This window comes from Apteryx rowi, unplaced genomic scaffold (assembly GCF_003343035.1).
Source record: "Apteryx rowi isolate R43461 unplaced genomic scaffold, aptRow1 scaffold_136, whole genome shotgun sequence".
NCBI lineage: Eukaryota > Metazoa > Chordata > Aves > Apterygiformes > Apterygidae > Apteryx > Apteryx rowi.
In genome coordinates, this window is record NW_020447597.1 from 1,019,587 (window position 1) to 1,037,521 (window position 17,935).

The 17,935-nt window shown below is 42.9% G+C and overlaps 1 protein-coding gene across 1 annotated transcript in view; it reads right to left on the minus strand.

The window, feature by feature from the left end:
- Nucleotides 1–1,436: 1,436 nt before the first annotated feature.
- WISP1 (WNT1 inducible signaling pathway protein 1) overlaps nucleotides 1,437–17,935 on the minus strand; it is a 37,974-nt gene continuing 21,475 nt past the window's right edge. Inside the window, exons 2-5 of the mRNA XM_026057064.1 lie at nucleotides 9,427–9,706; nucleotides 3,914–4,171; nucleotides 2,356–2,549; nucleotides 1,437–1,805 (exon numbers count right to left, since the gene is read on the minus strand). Coding sequence (XP_025912849.1) covers nucleotides 1,506–1,805; nucleotides 2,356–2,549; nucleotides 3,914–4,171; nucleotides 9,427–9,706 — 1,032 coding nt within the window. The 3' untranslated portion in view covers nucleotides 1,437–1,505. The remainder of the gene's footprint in view (nucleotides 1,806–2,355; nucleotides 2,550–3,913; nucleotides 4,172–9,426; nucleotides 9,707–17,935) is intronic.

A 17,935-nucleotide genomic window follows, 5' to 3' on the forward strand; every position in this document is an offset into this window, starting at 1 on the left:
TTAAGACATCAGTGGGAGGGCTGCAAGCAGACACTATGGTTCCCTGGGCAAACATCAGGCACAAACACATTTCTACCACCCAGCTCTCCCAAGTGGAGCAATTGCATACGTGCCAGGGTGCTGAGGGGCAGTAGCAACAACTCACTGGGAAAATAACTGGCTCCAACATGTTTCAGTGATGAGAAATGTATTGCCTGGAGTGGTAATGACAGGTTTTTTCTTTTCTTATCTGTCATTTGGGTGTGAAACCACTCTTACAGAAAATGTTTACATTGGTTTTGACTGTAAGTGGTAGCCCAGCTGCAAATGTTGCACCAGAGGCTGTGCCAAGGGCTGTCCTCTCCTTTCACACCCACTCATCCACAGAGCTGATGGGAAACATAAGGTCTGCTTTCTCATTTGCTTTTCCTCTACTCTGGCTATGCAAAACGTAGATGAGTGCCACTGGCAAGGTGTAAATGGGGAGCAGGACCTGCCTGGTGATAACGCTATGGGTAGGAGCAGGTAGATGTCAGACACCGACCATACCATTTCTAGATGAAGAAAGAAGCACACACATTATTGCCCCTCATCTCTTATCTAACTTGCTACATTTCCTCCTCCAGATCTACAAAGCTAACCTGCAAACAATAAATAAGCCATGGGCAACAGGATCTATCCTGAAGTTACGGCCTCTGGGTAGGTTATTTTGAATGCAGTGAACTCAGGCTGTTCAAGATTAGAGCTGGTAGAGAACCTACAAAAATGTCCTTGGCACAAGATACTACAAGAGGTGAATGTGAGCCCAAGAAGCAGAGGACACAGAGGATATTTGACCCAGCCAGGTGCAGTAAGAGAGGGATTCCTTGCATAGAGATTTCATGATAAATCCTCTTCTCCTTAGGTTCTTTCCATGGACTTCACCATGAGGTGGGATCTGGCTGATAATGACAGCATGGGTGGTTTCTAGGACAGATCTCCATGAGACAGAGACCAGAATCTAATCCTGAGGGTCACCAACCACACACACACACACACACACACACACACACACACACACACGTGTGTGTGTGTGTGTGTGTGTATATATATATATATATCAGTGCTTATCTTCTAGCTTAGATCACATTATTCAACAGATGACAGTAAAGATGTCTGAAGACTATATATCCTCATTTCTACACTACTGACAGCCACACTTTTGCTATCATAACAGCATACTATTCTTTTCTTTGGGCAATTAAAYTGCTGGCCTAATAAATGTCAGTGCCAACAGGATTGTCATTGAAGTCCTGGAATCTGCGCATAAAGGAATTTCTGGCTGCCAGTAATGGATGGCGGTCTGCTACAGCTGAAAACCTTGCTTGTTCAAGGCCTCTCCAAGAACAGTGTGGCAAAGCAAAGAGATTTAAATTCCTAACTCAGGAAAAAACAAATTGAACATTGGCACTGGATGAAAGATTCTCCTTTTATTTTAAAGCCTCTGTAAAATCAGAGCAATGGGTCAATTCCAGCATTCAGCCAATTTAATTAGCAATTTCAGAGTAATCATGGTAATGAGCCAAGTCGGCAAAGATGTCATTGGGGTTCTTGCAGTTCAGGTTGCAAAAACAAGCATTTATCCACATGATTTTCCAGGAAAACTCAGTTCCATCTGGGCACTCAAACCTCACTTCAATAGTCTTGGACTTGTAGGGTGTGCAGCACCTGTTGTCTGTGCAGACGCCGCAATATTTGGGTCTGTATGGACTTTTGCTCACACATCCTGAGATAGTGTAGTTCATTGGTTCGTTGGCCCTGTAGACAGCCAGGCACTTCTTCCCAGGCTAAATTAGAGAAGAACAGAAAAAGAGACAGATTAATGTTCATCGCTGTTCATACTGACACAGGTAGCACATGCAAACCCCCTTCCCAACATTTAAAGGGTTTGAAGTTGTTAGAAAGCGTTTTACAGCCTCTGAGCTAGAGGGTGTGACAGATCTACGTGCTTAGACAGACAAACCCAATAGCTGTAAGCAGGATAGCTGCAAAATACAGTTTACAGACACAACCAACCCCGCACCATTGCTTTTCCACCAGCTGAGGCACAGGTCTCTCTGATCTAGCAGTGAACACAGTAGATTTGGCCTCCTTTTATTTGTAAGGAACTTTTTGCTAAAATTAAAGTTCTCAGAGGAAGGTTTTCATAACGGCTTGTGGGAGCACAGGGAGGAGACATTTTGACCTCTCTGCAACACAGTGTGCCCACCTGTTCTTGYTAAGGACCTCTGGGTTCAGAAGTGCAGCTCTCAGAGGTCTGAACACTGAGAAACAAGGACTGACCTGTGTCCCAGGCCAACTCAAGGACTTAGGAACACACAGAGAAACAGCCCCCACCTTAATGTGCTTGGTTATATCCACCTCGCAGGGCCGCATGTTGCACAGGCGGCTTTCCTTCAGGAGCCGGCACTGGTCGTTGTCGTTAGAAATCCTCGTGGAGATGCCCAGCCCACAGGTCCTTGAGCAGGGGCTCCAGGGTGAGGTGTGAACGATGCAGTTTTTCTGCCAGGATTCGTCCTCTCCCTCATATGCTGCAGAGACCAGATTAACAGGGCATTACTCATCCAGGCAAATTTCCACATAAATGCCCTTGCCCCAGACCATGCCACATTCAGGCCACTAACCCAAATAATTAAATCACAGCACAGAGGCTCTGCATTGCTGCAAACCTACTTGCTTCACTACCTCCTCATCCCACCCCGCTTGCCGCTGACCTCCTTGYGCCAGCCCCTCCAGCGCTGCAAGTGCTCAGGGCCAGGACTCATTTCTTTATTTGTCTTTACAGCCTAACACAAGGGGGCCTTTGACTGGAGCCTCCAGGTGCTGTCACAATACAAACACTTAACTATAAAAGACTGTACCAATCAGCATAAAAAAAAAGAAAAAAAGAGATGAGATCTGATCTCACTGTGAAGGTTTGGTTCTCTGACAGTTCAGTTGATTCCCTCACAGTTCAAAGCTACCAGGGACACAAGCAAGCGCTAAGCTCTGGTCTTTTTAAACCACAAAGTGGAGATTGAAGCCTTTGTTTTGTATGACAAAAATAAATACAGCCCAAAGATTGGGTAACAAACCCTACTGTCAAGGAACCAAAATTCCAGTTCCCTGGTACACCACAAGCATCCTATGCCTCCTTGAGCTCTGCTTCTGCAGGGATTATCTGTGAAGTGGGGCTAATGGCACTACCTGGCCTCTTGGGGTGTTATGAGGGTAAATTCATGACGTGGCAATGTGAGCACATCCTAAGGTTTTGGGACCATGTTTGAGGCAAGCGGTACCACCCCTGTTTGCTTTAGCAGAGGGCTGTATGATCCAGCATTGTGAATGTGGGGATGGGGGAATAAGATACTTGATGTGATAAATGAAGTAGGTTGTTCAATAATTACATCAGTCATTGAAAAGAATTGCTAAAAAGCTACACTGACACAAGGACTAGTTAGACCAATTATAAAATTGGCTGTGAATCTTCCACTACAATAATTGTTCCCAAGCTGCATCTGAGTTTGGGGCTCCTGGGGCTTTAAGTTATAATACTAAATTGATAAAGCCCAGCAACAATGTCTCAGTCCCAAACCAGACTCAGTCCATTTGGTTTTCCAGAGGGCCCAGAGCAAGAAAAAAATGATGAAGTAAGAAGGATTTAAGACATCTTCCAAGTGCAGATGTGTGTTGCAAAGTGGGTTTTGTCACACAAGGATCTTTGGTGAATCTCATGTTGCTGGTAAGGAGTTTAAGCACAACCTGGCATTTGCACGTCCTGCTCTTTGCTACATGCTGTACAGAAGTCTCTGCACCTGACTCACATAAAGACTAGATGCTTGGCAGGTCTGACAGTATGGGTTGATACTCTGGTCCCTGGATGATGAAGCAGAGGCCTGCGACATTCCCACCATACCTGCAGAGGCGATGTGGCGCGGAGACGTCTTCCTGATTTTTTTGGAGTCGTCACAGATCCACTGCTCACAGCACTTTCCTGCCATCTTAATTAGCTTTGGGTTCGGGCACCAAACTAGGGGAGGCCGTGAGTTTGTGCACATGGGAATGCAGCCCACAGCCCCATTAATGCACGTACAGTTGTATTTGCAGTTGGGCTGAAATGTGTCCCCGTTGTTATACCTGACTCCATTAAGGACGCATCCGACACCGACAATCTCTGAAAGGAAAGAAAAAGAGAGGAAGACACACGGAGCACCATTAAAATAGGGCTAATAACAAACAGCATTATTGTGTTTCTTTGCCAATCTGTTCACCAGACCAACAGAGCCGGCATGGAGACATGGCAGCATTGCTTCGCCATGGAGTGATGTGTTCAGCATCATGCTAAGCCAAATGTGGTCACATCATTTAGGAAATGCTTTCAGTCTGAATCACAGCAAAATTAATCTTCAATGCTTTGTAGAAAAAAGTTAGAAAATAAAACAAATTTTATGTACAAACTCTCCCTTAAAAAAATTATTTCATGGTATGCTGGCAAACGATATCYGCAATAGGAACAATCCAAGTAATTAAAACAGACACTCTGTGACATCTGAGATTTTCTGTGCCCTCTGAGACAACTATATGGAGTTGCAAATATGACACAAGAAGGACATCTGTACCCTTCTGAAGGAGCAGTAGCAAGACACCAAGGTAGAAAAGAGCACCTAAAATGGCACTAGATGCTTATATAGGCAACTAGATCCCACCCAGTTTATCACAGAAAACTCGTTAGAAAATGAAGTAATATATTTTATTGCCATGAAAATGAATATTTGCAGTATATTTTTAAATAAACCCATGAAAGATCAAGCTTTTTCATTGCCCACAAACAGAAATTGCATTGATCCAGGAAATAGGACACAGGTTATACAAAGCAGCAAGTTTTTTTTTTTGTTTTGAAGTTATGGGCAGTTATTTGAAATCAATGACAGAAATTTTCCAATGGAAAATTCAATCTTCAATTTCTTACTTGATCACACGGAGGCAGTGCATACGCACTGATCCAATCTCTCAAGCTTTAAGTCCACTCAGAAATGGAGCTGCAATGTAGTGTTCTTCAGGGCTAGCACAAACTGAAATGCTGGATTATAATTCTGAAAAAGCTTCTTAATTTTAGAATGGGCTGAACAAAACCATCAAACCCAAATCCCTTCCTCCGCACAAAATGAGACTTTTTGGAATCTGAAATACAGATCCAGATCTCTCATCTCCAATTCTGATAAGCTTCAGTCTTTGTGTTTGACAGACATCACTCCATGCTGGAGCTGGAGCAGATGATTCAGTTAAGCTTGTGGGTGCGCATACAGAATATGACAGTTCAAGGAAAATGCTCTATTTCCCTTTTTCTTGCTACAAGTTTACCCCACTGCTAACTCAGCCTCTTGTAGGCCTCATATATCAAGAGGTTCATCTTGAGAAAATCCTCAAACATAGACAAAAGGTGCTGTTGAAGGCCTTAATGCAGAACTACGCTGAGTTTGCATCTACCTTCAGCGATTAGGAGCACTTCCCAGCTCCTGGTTCCAGGTGTTCACGGCTGCCTTGAAGTGTACTCAGCATCCTGCTGTTTCTGGTGCAGTGCAGAGGAAACCCAGGAACATAGGGAGAACTGCAGGGAAGCCCATCAGCCTCCCATTTGATGTCTGTGGTCCAGGCCCTGGGACATACTTCAGCAAGCCGGTCCAGATATAGCCTGAATTTTCCACAGTTTCACCCTACACCCTTTGCTAACACCAATTCCTAGCTCCTTCAGGATCCTTATTTTCCATAAATTATATTGCTCCTATAGGTGTGCATGCATTAYGTTCTCTACTTTTTGGCATCTAGTTAATTTTTGGCATCTAGCTGAAAAGTAAATTCTCCACAGCAGTTACAGTCCCCCACACCCAGCACTGGAGTCCTGCATTGAGTCACCCTGCAGTCAGAGCAATAGCTTGTGTGTTCAGAGTGCAGTGATTCAGCCTGTATATGATCCAGTTCAGGAGAAAGAGCAGGTCAGCAAATCTTGTCATCTGCATCCACCTGCTTGACGAAAGCAAGGGAAAGACCATGGCTTTCCATGGCAGCCAGAGAGGGGCCACCTAATCATGGAAGGACCTACTTCCAATGACCCTCAGGTGCGCACACCTCAATGTACACCCTCACCAAATAACCCAAAATGTCACGTAATAGGGAATGTGTTGTCATAACAGTAAGGATCCAAAAGGTGCATTGGATTGGGAATTCTTCCAGGACTCATTGGGGAAACTGGGGATCACTCCTCCTGCATCACAGTGCTGGCTGCAGCAGGCATATTGAATGCCTGTGATGTATGTAAAGACTACAAATAAAAAATCCAAATAAGAAGACAATCAAATAAAAAAATAAATGAGAAGCAATATGAAGGCATTTAAAAAAGCCTAGAAAGGCTGAGGAAGCTTTGAGACAAAATTCAGCTTGTTTTCCTACCCCAACACAGGGCCAGCTGTTACCATGCCACTCTTGACAGATGCTTGTCTAACCTCTTCTTACAGACCTCCCATGGTGGCTCCACACACACCCCAGACAAGCCATYTGAATGCTCTCACATCCTCTTTGCTTAATCTTGGATCTTTTCTAATCTTGAAAAATACTTTTTAAGCTCRAGGCTCCTTGCCCTATCTACCACAAATGTGGAGAACGGCATCCGTCTTCTCTGCAGAAACTTCTTTGTATTTTAAAATTTATATAGGTTCCTTCGTGGTCTTCTCTGAATTCCCCTCCATCTTTCTTTGTTGAAGCAACTCTGTTCTTTCGGAATTTCTTCATCAGTCACACTTCTGTGATCTTTGATCTTTTCCATTACTCACCTCCACAACTCAGTCCCATCTCTCTTGCAGCATGGTACCTGAACTAGACCCGGCTCTCCCATCGAGTCTGCTACGAAGTGGAGCAGGAAGACTTCTTTCTACATTTGGTGGGCAACTATTCCACTTACTCCTTCCAGTATAAGGCATATATTTTTTTCACAACAGCAGGAAACTGCTGACTCCTGTTTAGCCTGTGATCTGCTCCCCCCACTCCCAGATTTACTTATAAATTACTGGTTTTGAACCAGTTGTTCCCATTTTATATTTATGTGAGCTTATTATTCCTGCTTAGTGTAGCACTACACTTCTCTGTTGAATTTCCTCCTTTCCCTYCCAACCATCACTCTCATTTACAAAGTGCAATCGGACTTTTAATCCTATCCTCCAACACATCTGCAATGCCTATCCTTTTAAACTTTATGGAAATCTAATAAATAAAATTASTATTCTACCAACCAGAATGGCAATGTTTTCATTAACAATACAAACCCACAAAAGACATCTGCCAAACCTCACTTGATACATCCTCCATCTTGAAAGCGAAACACTGATAAATACCCTCAGGTATTGTTATTGCACTAGTTTTGCACCCACCCTTCAGAAATTTTATCAAGATCACATTTTCCAAGATTGTTTGTGAGAATATCACATGAAAAAGTGGAAGGTTTTACTAAAAAGCTAAGATATACAACAACCAGTTTTCTTCCCTGACCAAAAGGCCTTGTCATAGAAGGAAATTAGATGGATAGAGCATCTCCTTTTTATCTCCCACATTCTTAAAACTAGTTGTTTGACTTTTTATATTTTTTTTTCTGGAAACTGAAATTGAATTGGCAACTCATTATTCTCCAGCTTCTCTTTCTTCCACCTCCACCCTATAGCTATCTATCTTCCATAATTTCTCAAAGACCTAGCACGTAGGAGTACATAAGGAGAAACACATAAGATAATTAAAAGAAATATCATCAGCTCAAGGTGGTCTAAAAACAGCTACAAGTTCTTTAATGTCTTCTCTATTCTAGAGTGAGATTTCACTCCACTATGGTGTTTGTTGCCATTACTGTGTTACATTCATTTTGCATTGTACTTGCAGTTGAACTTTTTTTTTTTTAATAGGCACTGACGAAGAAAAAAACTATGCACTTTAAAATTTTCAGAATCACCTTTTAATTGCTTCCTTCCTCTCCTCTTTAGCTTATCACCACTTTCCTTTGTTGTCTTTTTTCTGCTAATGTATTACAGAAAGACTTCTTATTACCCTGGAGGTTTCCAATAGCTCTGTGTGTTGCCCTTTCTGGTTTTGCACATACTTTCTCTTGCTGTTATTTTATATGTATCGCACAGAAATCTGGTCAGGCTGCACTTCCTGCATTTTTTTTTTCCATGTCCAAGCTAATGCAAAGACAAGTTAATTTCTTACTACACTTCCTATCCTTCTTCTGCTGAAGAACAGCACCCCTTAGTATCATTTATTTGAGGAACTGCCAGCTGCCCTGAACTTCTTTATTCCTCAGACTAGTCCCCTACGAATTTTTTTCTACTGATTTGTTAAGTTTATTGAAGCCCACTCTTTTTACTTTACAATCTTTTCTCCTTTCTGTGGGTTGGTTATTCTATCATTTCAAAGTCAGCGCTCCTTGTGGATTCCTTCCACCTTTACATTTTCAATTAGTACCTCATTCCAGGTTATATTCTGGTTTAGAAGACTCTCCCCATTAATTGCTTTATCTTGTTTACAAATCTAAAACCGTAACTCATAAATTCCAAGAACTTAGTAAACAGTCGATGTCCTTTCTGATCAGCTATCTCTGTAATAGCCCTTGTGTTCCTTTTCCTTTTAATCATTCCCAGAGCCTCTCAACGGGTCTAATTCCCTCAGTGTTCTAGTCCACAGAACATGTGGATACATCCTTGGCACACAAAACACTATCCCATTTCCTTTTCCTCTTACTGTTYTTCTTGAATAAAAACATTCCAGTCACATGAATTGTCCCACCGAGTGTTCGCTTCGGCAGGCAGGAAGAAATCCCTCTGCTTCATGATAGCCAGCCTGACTGTAGCAGTTACAAGATTAAGGCTGGGACCTCGACTAGTTAGTGAGAGACTTGGCTAGGAGATGACTCGTCCCCTGACCCTCTTGGCAGGATGCCATATTCTATTCTTCGTTGGGATCTGGGAATAAGCCTTTTGGCTGGGAATAAGCCAAAATCATTCCTTAATGGCATGATTTTTTGTCAGACATCCRTATTACTTGCCTTTAAAGCTGACTGCTTGCCTATCCTTCCTTCATCCCCAACCCACCACAGCACCTCATTCTGTTATGGAGATCACAGAATCGTCTCCTTGCAAATCTGAAGACGTTCAAATGCTGGTTCCTTCTTATTCTCGGCTGTAGSCAACTCAAACAGCAAGAATTCAGAGGTCATTTTTCATCCAGCCAACTGTCAGAATGAAAACAGCTATAAGGACATAGAARAGGATGAATGGAGAAGCTGAAGGATTTACAGTCATGTATTTAATGAGATATATTTCAGCAGGGCTCYGACCGAGGGAAGCTGCCAGTGCTGTATATCTAAGTCAAAAATATATGTACATCACTTACGTGCACATACTCCTATTTCGTACCTAGGTCTGTCTCCACTGTAGTCACAGTACAGGCCTCTGTGAAAGTCACAGGTATCGGCCTCAGTGCAACTCTCTCCACGCTGCTTGGCGCAGGTCTTGCAGCAATCGCAGCCGTCCGTGACCAGGCTGACTCCTACCGAGCACCGAGGTGGGGACTTCGGACACTCGCACGGCCACTTGCAGTACTGAGTCCGCGTGTAGGCCTCTGTCGTGGAAGGGACGGCGGGGGTCRTGTTGGTGGAGGTCTGGGCAATGGCCTACGGACAAAGAAACAAATCTCGGAACCTGTTCCGCAGAAGAGGGGGCTGTGAAGCCTGTGGCGGTTAGTCCTCCGTAAAACCCCTGTCATGTCTCAAGAAACGGCAAGGAAACCGAAGGACAAGTATCAAAGAGCAATGGCAAGGGAGCAGTCGCTGCTCCCTTGTGAGCACCCTCTGTCACCAGCCAAGGGCAAACACTGCAGCTCRGACTGCTGGCCTTCAGCCTTTCCCAGACCTGACTCCCCCTCCTCCCTGAACGGAGGTCTCTCTCCGTGCAGGAACACAAGCACATGGGCCAAGACCCCTCCAACATGACAGCACGGTGTGGTGTGTCTCCTGTTGGTGCCACACTGTGGTGTTTGGCTCTGGCAGAGACTGTGCCACCCCAAAGCTGCTGTGCCTGCTGGCTGAGGGATGTCTCTAGGGCCTCTTCTCCTCCCAAAGGCTTCGCCAGCCAGCAGTAGCTGTCCCTTCAAGTCCCAGAGCAAGATAAGGGTCGTGTGCAGTGTTGCAGCATGCAAGCACATGAGATGTGCCCTGTTTGGCTTCCTCCTCAGGCTTATCCACGTTTGTGTGGGTCTTGCATCCAAAACATGGGATCCCATAAATCCCAAGGAGACAGGGAGAGGCCTGTGAGCACACTGCTCCTCACAGACTTCCAGGCATGAACCCCTGTGTTACCAGGATGATCTGAAACCCACAGGCCTAGCACTCCATCATGGACCTCCTGAGGATGGCTTGGCCTTTTCCTTTCTTCTAGCAATACCACTAATACGGCAACAACTGCCTTCCTGCAATATCCAAGCCCTTTCACTTGGATAAAGACTAGGTTAGAGATAGGAAAAAAATAGCTGGAGAACCCAATATCTAGCTAACTGGCTGTAAATATTTTAATGAACAATTTCACCCACCTCTGTCTGAAAAATGTTTTGTTTCTCTACACTGCTATAACACAGCACACAAACAATTCAGCTCCCTGAGAGGTTCCCAGTCCTAGACAATGAAGTTATACTCCAGCTATAATTTCAAAACAAATACCTCCCCACCATGTATTTCCTCTAAGCACTATGTGACAAACATCCTTTTTCTTCCTTTGCAGTGTCCAGACTGCCACATACAGCAGAGATGCTATCTGTGAATCCTAAAGTAGTCATGAGGCTCTTAGTTCTGTGCATTGCCTGGTGATGGATTCTGSCAGGTCTCACACTGCAGTTCCCACGATACTGCCTTGGCCCACACAATCAAACAATTGGGATGTTTCTGCAGTGGTTTTCTGCCTATATCTCTTGGCACATTCTTTTGTCCTAGGTGGAGTCACTGTGAGAGCTAGCAGTTTGATGAGTATAAATGAAACTTCATAATATTACAGTTTCTCTCATTAATAGTGCACAAATATTTGCTAACATGGTGAGCAAGGAGGGAAAAGTTTTATGGGGAATATACTGCCAAGTTTCCACTTCCCATTCTCCGTTTTCTTGGCAAATAAAAGAGGAAACAAAACTGCAAGTCAGTGCAATATCTGAGAACTGCTGTTGTGAATAGCGGTAGAGAAGTGATTTTGTGTTAGGCAGTGATGTTGCTCCAGTACACACACTCAAGACACTATTACTGAGATTAATGAAGGCCTGGGATACCTCCCTGGGCTCATACAAAGTCAGAGAGCAAACCCACAGAGAGCAGAGGTTCATCACCTTCTGCACTCATCTAGTCCCTGAAGACCAAGGTCTGGGTGACTTCAAACAGCATCAGCCATGCTTGTGGTGCAGGTAGGGTGCAAATCAGCTCAGTGACAAAGCAAAGATGTGTCTTTGCTACCAGGATTACTGTACAGAAAACCTGAGCTGCCCATGTGTGTCGAGCAGGGCACACTAGCTCAGGCACAAAGGCAACACAGTTATTTACAGGCTATCAGCAGCATCTAGAAGACAACACTGCCTGGGCAGATGCATTCCAGAGTCCCCTTCCAGTGACAGGATGTGCAGGCTTCAAAGATGAGGGCACAACCTGCAGAATGCACACAGCGAGGAAAGTCAGGGTCTAGAGGCTACTCAGGCAATCTCATACATTCCCTGCTGCCTTGTACTGTGCTATATATGCCCCAGCATTTTGTCTTCTTTGCAGTTCCAGATGCCTCAAGCAAAAAGCTTTCCACCACCACACAGAAAGTGCCCCAACCCAAGGCGCCATTAGGAAATGTACCCCCAAGAATTACCATCCCACAGCCCATGAGCTGCCCTTTCAGTATCTTCTACAGCTTCCTTGTTAACAGTCTTGGATTTAATTAAAATACATTTTGAAATCTGCTACTGCAGTACTTGAAGATGTATTTAAGCATCTTAGTAATTAGTTACCCTTTATTTGGAAAACTAAATTGTTAACACATTGCTAATCACTGCCAAACAGGCAATATGTTTTCTCTGGGCATAATTCCCAGTTCCATTAAGGATCTTTTACATAGAGTTGGCCTTAAAGTTGTCTAAAGATCACATTTAAACTCATGTTTAAACTAAAACATACCAATATAATTTACTCCCACTTTAAGGCTCCTTGATGGTGCCAAAGCTGTTGAAAGAGGAACATTTGGATCAATGAAAAACCCGGGCCCTTTAATGTTAGTATTTTCCATTCCACTCCCAACAATTTGAGCAGATGCAACAATCTGTCACTTGAGAAGAGAGGCCTCTTCAAATGCAATAATCCCATTTGCTTTGTTGATGATCATTAAAAAAAAGTACTTAATAATCCAATCCGGATATACAGAGAAAAGTMATACAGCTATTTAAAGAGCCCATTACCGTGGCCCAATCCTGTAAGTAAATCTCTTCACAGTCCCTTGTTTCTGTTCTCAACACAAGCATGCAAACATGCTGGCTGGAATTAGAAAGCTTCCGCCCTGTGTAGATATAAGACAATCTGTGAATCAACACACGTAGCAAAGGGGAAAACAATACGCCCTTCAAGTCCTGTGGTTTTAGTTCACCGTTTAGATCACCATACTGATGTACATGTATACCCGTGCCCTCTTCAGCAAAGTGTTTGTAGTCCACACTACCCAGTGAGGCTCATACGGTGGCCCTACCATAACTTCCCTGCACATGCGGGTGATGGTATCTGTTGGGCCAGGACTATGGGCCTTTGCTCTGGTGCTCAGAAATTGCAGAGGCATGAGAGGCCGTTGTTTTGCCAAAATTATTCTGTGTCTGGAAGTGRTGGCTCTGCATATTGGGAGCAGTTCCTGGGCTCTGCCTAGGTCATCCCCGTTTCAGGAGGCCTTACCCATGGGGGAGGTGGACAACCACTTGCATAAAGCAGAAAAGCCATGTCAGAACATCGTCCTGATCACTCACTGTGAGTCGGACCCTCAGCGAGACAGCATTGCAAGGTTTGCCAAGGACTTCCACCTTAAAAGGTGGCCTATTAACTCCAGTCATGCAACCTCAGACATTCATATGAGCAGGATCTAGGCTGAATTCTTGTAGAGGATTCAGTAGTTGGGGGCCATTCTGTGGCTTGGGTTAGGCAGGAGTTCAGAATAAATTATTTAACAGCTCTTGCTCTAGGTCTAAAGCCTGAGCTGACCAAGGAAGCTTTGGGGTCTTTAGAGTTACTGTAGGTAGCTGTTGCGGATCTTGGACACGCTGGCTGAAATGTCAGGTGATGTTAGCCCAGCAAGCCATAAGAAGGACACTTAGTGTGGGTTACATGTGCATCTTTACAATAATCAGGGTGGACAGGTATTGAAATATTCTGACTCCCTTATTTTACAAACAGGGAAAACACGGAAAGATGGAAGCAGCATTCTGTCCTAGGCTCCATTACCCTCAGACCTTTTCTGGAAACTGTTATCCACTAGGCACCAGAACAAGTACAAAAGCTGTACCTCTTCCTCACTCTCCTCTGCCCTTCTAAGCCACTCTGAGTTTTGCTATGGGAGAAAAAATTTTGCAGATTTATAAAATTCTTGGCATTTCCTCTTCTGTGGTCAGCTGTCATCASCTGCATATCTAAATCCCTATGGAAAAGTCGTTCAGACACAATACTCCAATATCCCAGAACATTTTGAGATATGGACACTCTCCTATTAATAGTTACCACAGTTAAGACACCGTGAGCAATAATGCTTTATAAATAACACAATATAAACAATTCCTTCCACAGATGCTACTAAGAAGAAACCACACTATAATGGCCCTCATCCATGGCCATCCTTAATTATTTAAAAAAAAAAAAAAAGAACAAAACTCATTTTAAGTTAAGATTTCAGGAATCATGTCTTTAGGGTCAATATAATGCATAAGAGAACAATGGTTCTTTAAGAAATTCATAATGAGAGTGAAAAGAATCTTAAAACCAATTACCACAGTTGATGGGGGTTTGCCAAGTTTTAAAATATGAGAAAGATAAAAGAATATGTCTGCTAGGAAATTAATTTTTTCAGATACCAGTGATTAACTTGTTTTGTATGATTACTGGGGGTCTGCAGATTTGTTATCTTGGATGACAAGTAAAAAACATTCCACTGCAAGTTAATTATGAGCTCTAACATTGCTTTTTTTGGAGATACAAACTAATTCTCATTAAATCAAGATGATACCTTTCACGCCCTGCCATGGCTGATAATTCTCTATTAAAGTCGCTCATGACTTGTGTTTGGCAAGCACCAAAAGGCCTTTCTTTTTGCACCTGCTGAGAATAATATTTCTCAGGCAACAATTTCCAGCTAGTTTATGTGTTCACATTCCAGATGAGAGAAGGAGAAAATAATAAATGACAGCCTGACACGGCCACAGCCTCAAYATTAACAAGAGGCTTAAAGATACAGAACGGATGGCAGCATTTCAGCAGCATTTTCTACCTACTGACAAAGTATATTTCCAATCTGCTGGAAAATACTATAATTGTAAGGTTGTTTTAGTTCTGAAACCTTGAAACATCAAGTTACAGTGYTGAAATTAGTGTACAGAGTCCAAAYGCAAGCCAAGCAGATATATAGCTGTGCTTTTACATAATGCAAACCTCAAGCTTTATATTTAAGCAGCAAAGCCCCAAATACATTACAATAAATTTCTATACTTCCAGATCTTACTCATGCTTAAAAATATGTATGAGTACATTCATCCCACTGTTTCAGCACTGCAAGATCTTACTCTTAAATTCTCTTTCTTTCAGATATTTCTCTCACTGAGATGAGCTTAAACTACATAGTCGTGTCCCATTCATCACGTCCATGATCAGTGATTGATGGGATTTACACCTTCCSTGTGCAGTCTGTGCAAAGATAGATAGCTCTGGGTAAACAACCCTGTTACTTTATATTTATCAGATCAAATTCCCAGCTAGCATAAGCTGGAATTACTCCTCTTCGTAGGAAGCATCCTTTCAAATTAACTGGCCTTCATTCCTGACTTAAATGCTCTGAGAAGTGCCAGGCGAAGGTGGGGAGAAGCTGTCCATTTTCTTCCACCCTGGCTTAATGATAGGGAAAATTTTGAAGTCCAGAAAGGTCAGTGACTTGTCCTAAATTCAATTCATCCTCTATTGGCAGAGCTGGCAAAGGGGTTATGAGAAATTACCAAGCAGTGGTCTGTTCAAATTATAGCACTTTATCCTTTTCACTGTTTTTTCCTTGGCTGTAGATTGCTGTAAAAGAAGGACTTTTGAGAGCTCCCTCTTAGTTGCACAAGGAGGAGCTGYGGTTTTCAGGGCACATGCCATGGTGTGGACTTCTTTTAATTTCCTAACAGTAATACACTTTAAAGAAATATTTTTAAGCTACATTTTTGATGCTACCTTTCTGGACAAGCACCAGATGTTATCTATGGAGGGATGCAATGTGATCCTCATTATCTGCTGTCCTGCATCTCTGACACRTTCACAAAAGAGAAGCAGTCAGTGAGGATATCTTTATTAGAATGTCATCCTTATGATAAAAAGGAGATTACCTGATCAAATCAGCTGTTTTGCAGCCTGATCCAAACAGCCTTACAGTGGGAGTTCCTGTGCCAAGACCTGCCAGCATCATCCTTTGTTTAGAAATAACTGTTTTTTTCAAGATTGGCTGTCCTAAACAGTAACCCTGAAGCTAATAAACCAACTTAAAGTGGACATATAGGGAGGCATCTCCCAGGAAAGCACCGTAAATTTTTACTGTCGTCAGTAGGGCAATGCATCTGCTTTCTTATGGGTCCACCTACTGGCTGAACTATTTAGACTACACGACCAGTAGAGCCAGCTCCRGCACTGCACAACGCCTTAGAAGTTCTCACAAACTGAATTTGGTTAAAAAAGCACCCCAGAAGACTTACGTCCACATTCATAGAACTGCAAACATCCTAATTTAACATCGCAAATGGGATCGCAGTGCCTGGAACTTTATAAAGAACTGAAAGCAAAAAGGACAAAATGAAATACAAGTCATATATTCAATGAAGCCACTGACCTCTCCATTATTCAGTCACAACTTTGGGCAAACACAAAGACTACTTGRTTTCAGCCTGGGGTAGAAAGAGGCTAACAACCGACAGTGCACAATCTGGACTTATCATCTCCTTTAACGATATTGAAGGTCTAGATTTCACATCTAGTTAAAAAGGCAGCTGTGATGCCTGGATATCTGGATGGGCAGCACAGCCCCAGTCTAAGCAAGACATAATGTGTTAAKGTGGCGATTTCTTTACCAGCCTCTCTAAAAAAAGGTGGCGAATCCCAGGCTTATGGATACAAGCATTTTCACCCTTGTCCATGGAATACATGGATGGCCACCACACAACCACACAGGAGAGAAGACAAGTTTATATCAACCCTGACTGACATGTGAGAGCTCTATTCATAATCCAGTTTGAAGGTCTTGGGAATCCTGGAGCTTTCAAACCTACAAAGAATAACATTTTGTATTATCTCCCCCTCCACCAAATATCATTCCACAGCACTGCAAAGTATTTCCCTCTTGAAAAAAATTATTCCTGAATGCAGTTAAGGTCAAGAAAAGGAAAACGTGGAAAGGGGATAGTTTTTATTTTACTGTGTGATAGGTAAGATAACAGAATGAATCTAAAAGGCCAGACTGGTTGTGGTCTTTCTGTGGAAAGGGACGTTCTGGCACTTGGACCCCAATGGCTACAGCAAATATGTCAATCTGCTGGAGCAACTGGTTAGCTTGTCAAGAAAACCAAGCAGTTTCTAAACATTACGCAATTTCCACAAAAAGGACCTTACATCTGTCCCCAGTTCCCTAAATATCCCTGAGATACAAAAAGAAAGAGAAAGGACAGGACACATCAGAGATCTGTGACCATAAACAGGGGACAGGGGAGCAGGCATGCCAGTGAAGAAATATTTTGAAAGCTAATGGGTTTCATGGGACTGCAAGATAGACCCCGGGAGCCAGGAGATAGTGTGGGTCAATGTGAATTTAGATATAGTTCAAGAGAAAAGGTATCTCATTATGTATCGCCGAGGTGTAATAGGAGAAGCAATAGTCACTAAAAGTCAAGGGAGCAAGGTGTCTTTCTGGGTCACTGATATGCACATCAGAGATGAAAAGCAGGACCTGGCTTATATCAGTGCGCTTAAACTAGGCTGTCAAAGTAGAAGTTTGTTTCTTACTTGTCTCGATTTGGACTTCTGAGCTAAATATTACTGCATATTTGCATGATTATTCCACCCGAGATGGATGGGTTGACAAAGAGACAGTTCTTACAGTGAGATCAGCAGCAATCACAGCACCATCAACATTTCCTCACTGTTATACTCTTGCTACAAATTCCCAAGGCCCCATGAGCACTCAGAAACTCTGCCACAGGATAATAGTAGCCACAAGTGGGTAGCATCAGCAAAGAGATATAAATCAGATTCCACAGGACACGTAATGGTAGGAGGAAGACATGATTATTAGGATCTCAGGTACCCCAACACATGTATGAACTTCTAGGTACTTTATTAAAATAGATCCCAGACATGAGATCTCCTCAACATATTGTAAAATAATAGACTGAATATAGAAAATATAAGACAGTTTTATGGATTTCAGGTGCTGGGCAGATTTATTCTTACTGTGCACTGTTTAGGCACAGCAGAAAGGAAAGTTCTGCCTGAAGCATAACATTCAATAGCCTAAGAAAATAAAATATCCACAGCGAGTTAACCATTAATATTTCTGTGCATCTGTGAGTGAGGAACAATCAACTTCCCATAACATTATTTGGGAAATATATCTCTGGGAAGAAT